The sequence below is a fragment of the Zonotrichia albicollis genome, chromosome 12 (genome assembly GCF_047830755.1).
Source record: "Zonotrichia albicollis isolate bZonAlb1 chromosome 12, bZonAlb1.hap1, whole genome shotgun sequence".
Taxonomy (NCBI): Eukaryota; Metazoa; Chordata; class Aves; order Passeriformes; family Passerellidae; genus Zonotrichia; species Zonotrichia albicollis.
In genome coordinates this window covers 9,431,226-9,445,019 of record NC_133830.1, presented here as the reverse complement: position 1 = coordinate 9,445,019, position 13,794 = coordinate 9,431,226, and the positions used below count along the sequence as shown (strand labels likewise).

Sequence of the window (13,794 nt, the reverse complement as noted above, 5' to 3'; positions counted from 1 at the left end):
AAACACTTGCTGGAAGGCAGTTAAAACTTAAAAAAAAATCAAATGGTGAAAAGGACAGGCAAGGAAGGGGAAGCATGGGGATTGAGCAGACAGCAGATTAATAGCCTGGCATTTATGGCAGTTTAATAGTAGAGCTGTCACAATAGGAGAGATTTACTAATTGCAGAGTCATTTGCCATGGATTCCCATCAAGCTGCCATTTAAATCGCTGTGCAGTTTTTAAGATGGTTTTTGAAACTGAGGAAGAGGGGAGAAGAGACAACATCCACAGTCTTTGTGAAGCCAAATTTAGGGAAGTACTGTGTTTTCACAGAGATGACCAAGTCAATAAGGAAGCGAGAAAGAAACCAGCAGTGCTATGAGCCCAAAGGATCTGGGGAGGAAGGGGACAGGTATTTGTTCTGAGCCCTGCCATGCAATAAGCAGGTCTTACATTTGGGGATAGGGCTCTGACCTCAAACTAAGCACTGGAGAGTTTTACATAGGTTTAACCAGTGACCTACTAATACCTCCAACATCTTCCCAGCTATAACTCCAACATGTCTTTTTTCAGAATTAGTCAGCACTGGCTTTAGGGACAAAAGAAGAGTAGTAATCTCTTGGGTCTGTCAGCAAGGAGGATCAAGTTGGTCCTTCTCCTACTGACTTCAAAGTGAGCAGTAAGCTCCTAATTCGTACGTTCTCATCACACAGAGTCTCAACCGGAGGCATCCACAGCTATTTTTGTCAGGGCAACCTGGTGACAGCATGCTGCAGTGCTCCACATGCCACCTCCACAACTTGGCTCTTCTCCATTGGGTCCCTGAGGCCACCAGTGCCAGGCCAGGGAGTGATTCACAGAGCTGTGAGTACCACTAGACTCACAACACCAGGTTTGTAGGAAAATTAATTAAACAGGTTGAGAAATTTTTCCAACTAAATCCTCAAACAACAGTTGTTACCTGGTGAAAATACCCCATTCCAGTCAAACCTGATGTTCTTCAGCCTTGACCAGGAAGTTTCCAGCACAGCCTGCAGAGAATTAAAACCAACCCAAGTGCAAGCAAGAGACCTGATGAATAAGGGAACCACAGAATGGAAGATGGTTCTCAATCAGGAAATAGAGCCTGGAGCTTAAAATACTAGAAGGGCACCCTTACCTTTTGGGAAAGGAAAAACGTTCTCAGCACCATCAGGAGCAGTTCTGCATCCAGCAGTCCTTTGCCCCACACTCCCACCCTTCCCAGCATCACTCTCTGGACTCATTTCCCCCAGAATAAAAGGTGGCAGCTGCCCTTTGCACCTTAGTCCTTTCACCTGCAGAGGCACAGGACATTACCACATCACCAAGATGCCAAGAAAACTTCAGGCCACTCAGATGGGGCTCACTTGGTGCCACAGGAAAGGTGGGGGAGAAGCTTTTTGGGGGCCCAGGGCAGCGATGCCATCCCATCTCAACCAGCAGCACAAGGGAGGCCGTGCCTTCTCTGTCATACATGTTCTCATAGCTCAGCTGAGAGGCTACAGAAAAAGGCTGTTTTATTCCTCTTTTCCTTTAGGGAAATAGAGCACTCTTAGAAGTTCAGCCAGGACTTTGCAGATCATCAACAATTCGCAGCCTACAATGGTGCATGGTTGAGGCTTTTGTGGCATTTCAGTTCTGCTGTCCTTTAATAACCACCCATGACTCAGGCTTTCCTCCCACATGCCGTGGCCCAGCACTCCTGATCTTCTTCATCGATTTGGATCCACTGGTACAGAAGATAAAAATGTGTTAAACAAGACTGCTTTGCCATTGACCTGCAACTAATCTGACACCCCAAGAGCATGATTGGATCAGGTATTACATTTTGTCCTGGTCTCCAGGCTGTTGTCCAAATACATTTGCAAAAAGGATACTGTATTAAGGCAGCATAGAGCTCTTCCTATACTTTCTCTGAGGACAGGACAAGGCAGCACCAGCCCCAGCATACAACCCTTGCTACAGCTGTTTCTAAATGGTCTTGGCCTACCAGGAACACATTTAGACACGGATGAGAAGTGTTACAAGGAGTTTTCTTCTCAGAGGCACAATCAATTCCCATTTTACATTTAGCAGAGATAAGATGGCTGAAGCATAATTGATTTTATTTTATGAGATGCTATACAATGAGCATCCTTAAAGAGAATTCAGTTATAATGAACATACAGTACAAGATGAGTCTTCACTGAGGCAAATGTCATTGCCTAGGGACAAGTTCAGATCTAAGTAACATCAGATTCATTACTCTGCATCTTAGATGAGGCTCTTCAGTCATGTTAAGTCAAACGTACCAACATTTACGTTCCACATGCATTCCCTTCAAGATGAGGACAATGTTTACCACCAGCTTCCTTGCTAAATCAATGTCTCCCACTGTGCCTGTTTCACTTGGGAAAGTCCTTTTCCTTCTGTGTTTTCCTGTCAACTCATCTGTGGTACTTGGGAAATCTCTCCTCAGGCTTTGCAGTGACATTTGGATCAACAGGAGAAGTCAGGGCCACTTCTCTTTGTTTCTGCACAGCACCCTGAAGAGCCAGCCCAGTGCCCAGGTTTTGGGATCCCTCTCACACTGCTCCAGTTTGGAGGCCACCGCTGCCAGCCCCACCACTGGTGCCTCCTATATCACCATAGACACCCACCTGCTCTAAAGGGGAGCTTTTCTTGTTCAGGCAGGTGTACCCCATCACCCTTGGCCCCAGGATTTGGCTCCGCTCCAGGAGCTATGGGGACACATCCTCCCGGCCCCACTAGTCCAGCCCACCCCAAGCACTCTTTGTCTGCCCCCAGACACCACCTCTCTATGCACTACATGCCCAAGGAGTTAAGTCACCCAGCCAGCAAGCTGGAGAGCAAACACAATCAACCACTGACAGAAGCCTTTCTTTTTCCCACTGTGAAAATGATGGGCTCAGGTAGGGACAAAAGAGGATTAAAGAAGTGTTTGAACAAAATAAGTGAGTGGTGGGGATGCAAATTTGGGAAGTGCCATTGGAAGCAACTTCCAGGACTGATGAGGCAAAAATTAAGAAGAAAAGAAGAAAAATATAGAAAATTTCTAAGTGAAATCACACACAAAAACTGAGAGGTTTTTGCAGTGTACTGTTTCTTTATTGTTAGTTTTAGTTTTCTGTCCCTATTCTCTCCCCAACCCTTCTTCCAAGCCTGAGCTTCAAACTTACTTTCCTTGTGCATGGAGCAGGGGAATGAGGGAAGCAAAAAGAGGAGGCTGCTCTGGAGTCTGTAGAGCCTAAGATGCTCCAGCAACACTCTACTGAGTTCAGCCATCACTTATTAATACAAGCTGTGTCTGATCAGAAACTGAGTAATTAGAACAGCCTGGAAGGGTAATGGCATGCACCACCTACCATCACCTCATTAGAGGAGAATCTGTAATCCAGACACCACTATTGCACCTGCTTAGTGCAGACTCACAGAGGGAGAGACGGCAGAGCTGACTCTGAACCCTGACAAAGCTGCACATGGGAGCTGCTCCCCAGTCACAGAAGAGATTGCCGGCATGGTTTAGGTGATGGCATGACTCTGCCTTCAGTTTTACAACTCCATTTTTTCTTTCCAGGAAAGAATTGGAGGAGAGGGCCAAAAATGCTACACTATTCCCATACGCCAGGAGAAATTCCTGAGAATGTAGAGTTGTTCATTCATCATAACTTTACTGCTGGACTTCATGGCACCAATGAAACTCAGGAAACTCGAGTGAAGATTGTGTGGAGTCTTACCTAAAAACTGCACAGCTCACAGTTGTATTGATTGCGACACTCCAAATTGTTCAGTAGAGTTGTGCCATGGATTTCTATTTTGACGCAAACCAGCCTAAATAACACCCATTAAAGATTTCCTCCTCATAACTCCTTATTCAGAACGTCAAGCACAGCACAAAGCAAAAACCCTCCCCAGTGCAGCAAGTACCTGTGCAGTAAGTACACTACAGTTCAGCTACATTTCAGAAGGATAACACTGCTTCCAAACCAGTGCCAGCCTAAGTTAGTCCACTGCTGAAATGAAGAACTGAGAAACCTGTGTTTCCTTGGCAGGGAGACTAAAACAGTCAAGAGGAAAAGCTGTTGACAAGGAAATGGTTTTGGATTGCACCTTGCAGCTGGGAGAAAAGTGTGAGGAAAGCTGAAGTAAAGCAATCCAGCCTTGCCAGTAATTTCTCTGCCATGAAGCTCCAAAAATCCTCCAAGTTTAAAGAAAAATTTAAAATCCCTTGAGGAAGAGAAGTTCCCAAGCTACAGAAGGGCAAAGGCAGCATGACTCAGCCACTCATCTCCCAAGGCCATGATGTTTCTGCTGTGCTTCAGCTGCCTTTTAGAACTTTGATCTAATTGGACTCTCTCTGTGGGAAGCAGGGACTACCTTGCATCACAGTGCTGCACAGCCCTGGAGATCTGGCTGACCGTACCTTTGCCTGTGGCAGGGTGAAAACCAGCTGAAGTGAGCAGCACTCTTTCCTTTGTCCTGGGGACAGTCTACAAATCCCCTCATCCCGAGGCTGAGGGGAGCAGACAGCTTGGGTGGCATCTCTTACCTCCACAGACCCTTCTTAAGAAGCACTTGGGAGCCTGGATGCCAATCCATGTGACAGAGAGCTGTAGTCATGGACTGAGAGTGATGGCAATGCAGGTGGGGAAGGATGACCTGTGGGTTTTCTTCAGATAGACAACATGCTCAGAGACATGACAGAGTCTTGGGCTATTTCAAATTTTCAGTTTCAAATTACTTCATGGCTTTGATGAACTTGCTTCAACATCCAGGTTGTGTTTGCAGCCCAGATACTCAGCATAGACTGTCTCCAGTCTACGATCAGGGACCTCAGTGTCTTCTGTGTGGGCACTCATGTTTTAGATCTGCTCTCGATGAGATGAAGTTAGAACAAAAGTCTCTCCCTTCCCAGAATACTCTACAGGGAGCCAGAGCAGCTCAGAGGGAGACAAGAGGCTCAATCTCAGCAAGAAGGACTTCCAAAAAGTACCTGCACTGTGTTACACTTCAGTCTCTAGGCAGGATCCCAGAGGGAGTGGCTGAACTTATCCAAGTCATTATTTTCTACTGGAACTGAAGGAGATGCTACAAGATTTTCTCCTCCCATCATTCTAAATCTAGAATTTCTTTAAAAGCCTTAAACTCTGCATTTCTGCGTTACCTGAAAGGGCAAAGAGCAACCACCAACAGGTGACCAGGAGGCAGTCACCCACCATGATCATTCCAGCTCCTTCCAGGCAATGTCACAAAAGATAGGCTCAAAGTGTGCCAGTATTATTGGCCTGCTAATTGCCTGCACAGAAAATGTGTTCATTAGCAATGGCACCTCTACTATTTTAACTGCAAACAGTACCTGTGATCTTCATTTATGCTATTTGCAAAGTTCAGAGCAGGCAATGCTACTGAAGCTGCCTCCATGCATTATTACCAGCACTGCTCGAGCCACAGTGCAGCTGCTAATTAGCAATCAATTTATGTTTTCAATTCTAACATCAATATTAATATGAAGCTTTTATTAACGTCATAGAGAGACCACCCACAAGTGTAGCACAGGTACTGCTGACCTTCCAAAGCAAGAGTCACAAGAGATATTCCTGTCCCATCTATATATTCCCCAGGTGACACTGAAGGGCACATTCAGAGGGATGGAGTCACATTTGTGCTGACAGCCCGGGCTGCTCAGGCTGCCCCCGGTGCCAAGGGCAAGGCCAGCCCCGCTGTCCCTGCTGGGCCATGAGCTGGAGCAGCTCTCGAGCCATGAGCCAGCTCTGCCCTCTTGCGATCACAGCCAGGCTGCCAAGCTCTCCCCGCCCCAGCATCAGCGGGGAGAGGGCTCTTCTCCAGAAAATCACCTCATTCGGGCACACATGTTAAATTTATAATTTATGTATCGAATTTTCCAAGAGACAGAAGCTGCTGGATGACAGCAGGACTTAGCAGAGTCCTCAGCAGAGCAGGAGGAACGGAGGGCAATTCCTGCTCCTCTGTGGGAACATCCCAGACCTCAGGCGTGCTCCACGCTGCCAGAGGGATTTAGCCCCGTGTTTGACAGTGCCCAATGCTCTGCCTCTGCCTGCAGCACTGCAGACACAGGGCTGCCTGTGAGAGCATGCTGGACATGCACACAAGCCTTTAATATCCTGGGTATGTATACAGGCTCTTCAGCTCCACTAATCCCTAAAAAAGGCTGGAAAAACCAGTCCCTATCATCATATCCTCATCCTTCCTTACCGCCCACCAAAGCCAAGCCAGCTCCACAATGTATTCCTGCATGTTCCATCCCAAGGCAGGGGCTGGCTGGAATATAAAGACAGGAAAGCCATTCATCTCATCACCTGTAAAATCTCCTTTTCTCTTCCAAAAAAGAAGCATCAGTCGTTTCAGAGGCTGAGCCTAAGGCTGCAAGGAAGAGCAGTGCTGTGCTCCAGCCTCGCCTGCAATGCGTGGAGCTCCACGAGAGAGCAGCACGTCCCTGCACTTGGACTCACAGCTCCTTTTAAAATGGCTAACAGGGAGCTGCAGGAGGACAACGGGGATAGAAAGGGATGCAGGTTAATATTTTTGCTCTTACACGCACGTATATACAGGGTCCCTTTTCTTCCTGTAAGAAAGAAGGTGCTGCTGCAATGCACAGTTGATTTATTTTCTTGCTTTGTTGCCTGTATAAGCCAACCTACCATAGTAAATAACTGCTAGACAGTTGAAAAATACATTATTAAAAATGCCTAAACAACAAAAACAAAGACCACCCCAAAACCAAACTAAAACACCAGATGTCAGGCGGAATTAGGCTTCAGAACAGATTTCAACCCTTTTACACCAGGCTTTTTGGGATTCTGAAGCCAGGAGGGCCGGACTTGGCCATCATAGTAACTTGCTGATAATACAGTCAAGTGCATGAGAAGCACAGGATACCATTTATCTTCTCCTTTCCCAGCATTTTGACAGAAATTAGATCCTCTTTTGACATTTGCCTTTGCTGCTCACCTCATGTAAACTTAGCAAGACATAAAATTTATGTGCTTACTTGAATTAAGTCTCACAAAGAGTAAAGAAAGAAAAAAAAATTATATATGTCAGCCCCTAAAGCCAGGAGTTTTTGAAGGCACAGAGCAGCCAACTAGAAGGTGATGGGGAGTGGGTTAAGACAGCTCACACGAGCTTTTTGCACTATGGTATTGATAATGTAAGGAGTAAGATTACACACTGTTATTTTCACTGAGTTATGCACCCAGGACAGCTCAGTCAGATCCCTAAGAGGTCAGCACCTGTTCATTTTGTGGTCATGGACATACAAAAGGCCCTCATGCAGCCACAGCAGCAAAGCTCTACAGACTTCAGTAGGAAACAGTGGAGGGGGAACTGCACTGTGCCACAGAGGGAGAGAGAATAACACTGCACAAAGCAGGAGCAGCACAGGTTATTTATTGTCAAGACAATACTATCAAGAATATTTACTTGGGATATGTTGGAAAATGAACAGTTGTCCTTTATAAGAGACCTTTCAGCTCTGGTTGAGCACGAAAGTGGAATATAGCAGAAAGCTGCAATGTGTCTGCCTGGGAGCTTGGGGATAACACACTAAATCCCCATCAACAGTTCTGCACCAGCAAAGGGATGTGGGAGAAACTGGTAATACATTTAAGTGCTACCAAAATATTTATACACATATATATATATTCCTACATATGTCTCTCCACAGAAGCTTGTTACATATGTCCCTGTCACATTATGTCACCACTGCATGTCAGACAAAATGACAAGGAAGGATTTGAGCAAGGGTTTGAAAGTTCTGTCAGGGATGAGGATAATGAGGGATGCCCTCATGAGTGCTATAAGGGAAAAGAAAGGAAATAGCAATACCTCAAGGAAAAAGGGAAGAAAACCCCTATCAGCACTTGCCCTTCAAAATGTTGTTTCAGAAAGTGAGAAAAAAGGAAATCACCTGCTACAGGAATTACACTTTGGAGCAGAAAATTATTTCCAGCTAGGATGTTTCCCAGGGCTAACTTGTAGAAAAACCACTGTAAGGCTGCACAGTCCCACACTGTTGGGGCTTGGCCCAGAGTCCTGCTAGGGGTGGCCATAGAGAAGTGTGGGTATTCTCTGAGAAGAGCATTTTGGTCATTGCTCAAATACCCTTTGTCAGCTCCTGTGCTCTGATGGCTAACACACAGATGTTTACTTTGCTTGGTTGGTTTTTTTTGTGATATTCACTAATCACAGCCAGTTGTGTAAGGGCTCCCCCCTACATTTTCCCCCTCCCAGATATACCAGGCATAGATGGAGCAAGAACTCAGAGTGACAGATGATGACTTGCTGGCTGCCCCAGCCCCTAAAGATACACATACACACACTGAGCAGAGCTGCTCCATGAATTAGCACTGAATATCAGATCTGTCAAACTCAATGAATGCTGATTGATATAACCTTTTAATTAATGGAATTTTTTTCAGGAAGATAAAGGAAAATGATAACACTGCCCAAACTACTGCAATGGTTGATGTGGACTGGGGGATCAGCTTCCCCTGTCCCCTCACTCCCAAAGCCTTTCATCTACATTTTCTGATTTCAACCACAGGACTTTAAAAAATCCAGTAAATCCAACTGTGCCATCTCATTCCATCAAAACTTCTCTCCCACAGCAACCAATTGAAAGGCTGGTTGATGGTTACAGAAGAGTCTTACAGATCAAAACACACCAAGCCTACTGTCCAAAAGGCTTGTCTGTATTGCTCCTGAGTAGCTCCAAGCCCAGCACAGGTCAACAACAGATGAAAGGCAGGCATTTAGCAAGCACCAGACTGCTACAAGACTGCAGTCCCCAGCTTCTTACCCAGCCCTGTACTTGCAGCTGCCCTGCTCCAAGCCTCTTTACTTGCATCCCAGAGATCTGGATGTCAGCAGGTCAAGAGCAACAGTGCTTTCTCCGGTTGGGACTCACCCATGTTGGACATCCTATATCTTTCCTCCTATGACACACAAGCTTGGCTAGTTCCACATCATTAGGGCTCTAATTTTTAATTTATTATTATTATTAATAATAAAAATAATTAAAAAGAGTGGTTAACATTCCCAGGATTCCTGTTCATCACCCTGCAGCCACTGAACACACACACACACCACCACCAGCTCCCAGCACTGAGCAGACAAGTTGCTCTCGGTAGCAATGTCATTTCCCTTCCTGGGGGACAGAAATGAAAACCACAGCAGTGCAATAGCTTAACCCCAGTCAGTCCAGAGCCAGCAGAGACATCATGATCACAGCATCTTACAGGATTTTTGTTTCCCTGCTAACAACAGCCTAATGGAAAATTCCAGTAATATTTAAGGATTCCCCTTACCTACATACTCTAACTCTGATATCAAAGTAGGAACAAGGGACACAAAAATCCATCAAGGAGTCCCTTTATGACTTGAAAAGGATAAGAACTGTAAGCAAATTCTGTTCCTGCAGAGGCCCACAATCAGAGACCTCAATGAGAGCCCCACACACACTGTGGCTGTGTGTAGGTGCTCCATGGAGGGATGTGTTTCCTTCATTAGGGAGATGACAGTCTCTCCCAGGTTTTGGTATTCTCCAGACCACATTCCTCTGGAGCATCCCTCTCCTGGATGGCAGGGAACAGGAGGTTTGCTATGAAACCACACAAAGGTACATTGATCTTCTACAAGAGTTATTTAGGAGGTGTTTGGGAAATCTAAGGTCCATAGGAAAGGGTAAGTTGTAATTAGCTGGATAACAGAAAGCAGTATGTAGTCATTAGCTAGATAACGGGCTCATACAGACAACTTGGGAACACAAAGCAAAGGATGAAGTTATAATTGAAGAAAATATAGGGAGAACAAAAAATTTTTTTGAATGTATCACTGTACTTTGGCCAGACGCCTCATGAATTTAAAAGACTCTTAATTCCTACAGATTTTCAAAGTAAAAAGTTGCTGTCTTTAGGGGGTCCAGATTTGGATGAAATGGGTTATTAAATGCAATTTCTATTGCATATCACTGCTCTGTATTTGGATTCTGTGGCTTCTTGAAGGTGAAGTGTTTTCTCAATAAGCAACATGGAAATGGCTTAGAAAACTACAAATAACCCTTCAGCTGAGGCTCAGCAATACAGTATGTGTTAGAACAGTGACCCAAGCCTCTGATCTCTTTGTCAATTCCAAACTTCTCAGATACAAGGAAATATCTCCCTATCCCTGTCCCTGCCTCCCACCCCAGAGGATGGGGATGACTGCAGTCCCTGCTGCAGCAGTGCTCTGTCCCCAGCCAATTCTTCTGTCAGAAAGAGGATGGGAACACAGAAAGTCTGCAAAATTTAAGTAAATAGTAAAACATCCAGATGAAAAGCTTATTCAGTACATTAAAACATAATTATGGCCAGTTAGGAAGTTAAAGCATATGAATCATAATTTTAGATCTCTAGAAAGCAGAGCAGTGGGTTTGGCTTTCAGCACAGCACATGGCTGCTGTCCATAAGGAGGACAGCACAGACACCTTTATAGAAGGATAGAGGAGCATCCTAAGGTATTTGGCAGGGGCAAGTACTTCCAGTTATTTTTTTAAAACCTGCATCGTTTACGTCACCTAAAAATGCAATTCTTAAGGTTGTTTTCCTCAGCCTTAAGAACAGCGGGAATCAAAGACTTGAAAGAAAACAGAAAGAGCAACAGAAAACAGCCCACTGCCACAGCAGACTGCTCACCACTGCACTGACTCATACAGAGATGAGATACCAGGAGCAGTCTGCAACCCTAGTCAAGCAGAACACAAAGTCCTGCTGTTCCAGGAGAAAATAAAGCCAAATAAAATAATTACTTCTCAGGGATGACTCAAGTTCTCCCAACAAGCACCCACCTCACCAACCATTTGGTCGCTTCAGAAGAAGCCAGCGTGCCACCATGCCCACAGCACACCACTATCTCCAAACTGCTCAGGTGTGCCCAAGGAGACAGCTTCCCACTCTGTTTTCCCACAAAGTCCCAGCTTCTGCAGCATGCTAAATTTTACTGTGCTGTTCCTTCAAAGCATCTAATCAAGACCATCTCATTTCTGATACCCTTAGTCACCAACAAATAAGGCTTAAACCCTCTGCTTTTAACAAGCAAGCCCCAGATCTGGTTACAGGAATAAGCCTCCAAAGGCAATCAGCTTTTTAATTAAAAGCCCATAACTGGGGAAGGGGACAGACATGCCATCTCTTTTTCCCCATCCCATCCAAAACCCAGGAATGCAAAGGCAGTCAGGGAATCATGGAAGTTGTGTTCAGTTATTGAAATATCAGCTGCAAGATCTGCAGACAAGCTTAATCACAGACCTCAGACATGCATCTCACAACCCACCCTGAGATTTTAAACGAAACAAAACAAATGATGAAAGGTTAATTAAGCCACAAAACAAATGAAGAGTCCAGTTAGCAGTACAATTACCTCGGAGTGCCCTCCACCAGAGGAAGGTCTGCAAGAAGTGCATGCTCTTTTTCCTCAGTCCCGGAGGAGGTGGCAGCATGAGCAGGACCAGGGCTGTTCCACAGCTCGCTCACAACCACTCCAGCATCCCCAACCTCCCTCCAGCCCCAGCACCACCTCGGACCAGCCTGCGCAAAGTGCACCTGGTCTGCTCTGCTAATCACTGAGGGGGAGTCTGGGGCTTCTCTCTCTCATGCTCTCTCCCTCTCCAAATAAGCAATTAGCATGAATAATTACAGCTCTGATAATAATACCCAGCCACCTTTGAGCAAGAGGGAAACGACTGTAATTAACTCTTTCTCAGGGATCAGAGGAAGTTAAAATAGCACCAGCCTAATTATCTTCTTCTGGGACACCTCCTGGCTACTGGGAAGCTCTGGAATGTGTGGGAGGCAGCGGTCAGGCAGCATCCTTTTGGAAATCTTTCCATCCAACCCAATTTTACATGTCTGCTTCGCAAGTGATCATTAGATGTGCAAATGCAAATGGGAGCAAGAGAACCCACAGTTTGCCTACACTGTGCTAATCAGCAAGGGGCTGTCCATTCAGAGACTGCCTGCAGCGCTATCCCGTGATGAATCTTTGGCACTGAGGACTTTGGAGCAGTTCCCCTCCTGGGGGATACACTGTGGTAATGTGTGGCTCCTTCCATGCACAAAGCAGAGCCACACCAGCTCTCAGGAGAGCTGACCCCAGGCTGGGGAGGGTACCAATGGCCAGACAGGCTCCCACTATAAACTCAGCACAAAGGAACCCCCAGTCCAGGGTATTCCATCTGCCCCATCCCCCAGCTCACAGAGCTAGGGGCAAAACACATAAATGATGCAGGTAAGGGCTCCAGGTCAGCTCAGGAAGGAAACTGGGCTGGGCATGTTTAAAATGTCTTTGCATAGAACTGCCTTTGCCCTTTTCCCAAAGTCTCTCCTGGCAGACAGGTGGGACAGGCACACGTGCATGTGCTGCTCCCAGTTCCTGCCAAAACACCACCTGCACAACCCCTAAAGGAGTTCTGGTGAGTTCAGAGACCAAACAATAAATGGTGGCCCTCTGCAGTAACCATCCCAAATTGCCCAAGGCTCTGAAAGGACGCATGGGTTAGATGGCTGCTGTAACATACCCTCTTCATGTTACTAAAAATGTGATAAATTAAGTTATTATACAATCCTGTCATGCTTTACTGCTATTGCAGTATCTGGAGTGCTGCAGAAGAGCAGCTGCCCTCCAAACACTCCAGTCTCTTATGAAAAGAGCGCAGGTTTTGTTAACATCTCCTCTTGTACTCCATTGATCTGAAATATTTAGGAGTGGAAAAATTAACGTGTTTATGAACCCTTATCACTACCCTTAGAAAACTGCTGGAATATTTATGTCTCTGAGCATTTAAGCATTAATTTTCATATTATGAAGATTCCACATAATTGTTTTATTTATTAAGTCAAGGTGCTCAGGGCACTGCAGAACATAATCAAGCATTCTATAAAAGCAACGTAACATAAATAAAATCATTTCAGTTATTTAATAATTTTGTGAGACCTTACCAAGATGTTGCATATAATATGCATTTTAACTTTCTTTACTTCATCTACCTTTTTACTCCAGAGCTACCTTCTATTTTGCTAATTTCTTGAAAACTGAGAAAGTAAACATATTCCTATAGACTGCCTGAATCCCAGAAGTTATTATGTATATTAGTTTCCCTGTAACATGAATTGTTCCATAGACACTAAGTAAACTACGCAGTGGAATGAATTGAAGCCTATATATTAAGACCCAGACCCTGAAGTGGTAATTATTAATAAATAACATTATCAATATGGCTCAATGGTTATGACACTGGGGTCTTAAAATGCTGTTTTGCTGTGGAAAAACTATACCTGATATACCCAGACTTGCGGTGTGACCCAAAGTAATTTGAAGAGCTGCTTAAGTTTGAAAAAGAAATGCACATTTAGAGCTTGACTTCTAATTTTACTATGACCTAATTGCCAGGGCAGCCACTCCAGCCTCAGCTCTGGATTCTTTCCAGCTTATGTGTTACCCTCAGAATCTCTGACCCAGCAGGCTGTTAATGTGCTATTAATGGACACTGGAGGGGGAGGCACACACAAGGATTCTCCCATTGGAAATGTCTTTCCCAGAAGCTGGATGTGCCCCCAGGGACAGGGAGGGCCTCGGTGACACTGCCCAATGCAGTGACAGTCCCCATCATGCTGAGGTGGGAGCCAGGGCCCACAGGGATCCACTGCTGCAGGATCTCACCCTGACACAGCACTGGGAGCTGTCTGAGGTCTTGGATCTGTGTGGGAAAGTGCTGTGAT

At 45.3% G+C, this 13,794-nt stretch overlaps 2 protein-coding genes across 10 annotated transcripts in view; one reads left to right on the top strand and one right to left on the bottom strand.

Annotated features, from left to right (window-relative positions):
* Window positions 1-13,794, top strand: part of CCDC174 (coiled-coil domain containing 174) — a 336,009-nt gene that overhangs the window by 153,759 nt on the left and 168,456 nt on the right. The gene's annotated exons all lie outside the window — the stretch shown is intronic.
* GRIP2 (glutamate receptor interacting protein 2) overlaps window positions 1-13,794 on the bottom strand; it is a 258,051-nt gene that overhangs the window by 93,996 nt on the left and 150,261 nt on the right. Inside the window, exon 1 of one of the 9 annotated variants that reach the window (XM_014268080.3) lies at window positions 11,438-11,664. The exons of the other annotated variants lie outside the window; for them this stretch is intronic. Coding sequence (XP_014123555.2) covers window positions 11,438-11,516 — 79 coding nt within the window. The 5' untranslated portion in view covers window positions 11,517-11,664. Of the gene's footprint in view, window positions 1-11,437; window positions 11,665-13,794 lie in introns of those variants that run through there. 9 annotated transcript variants of the gene reach the window in all.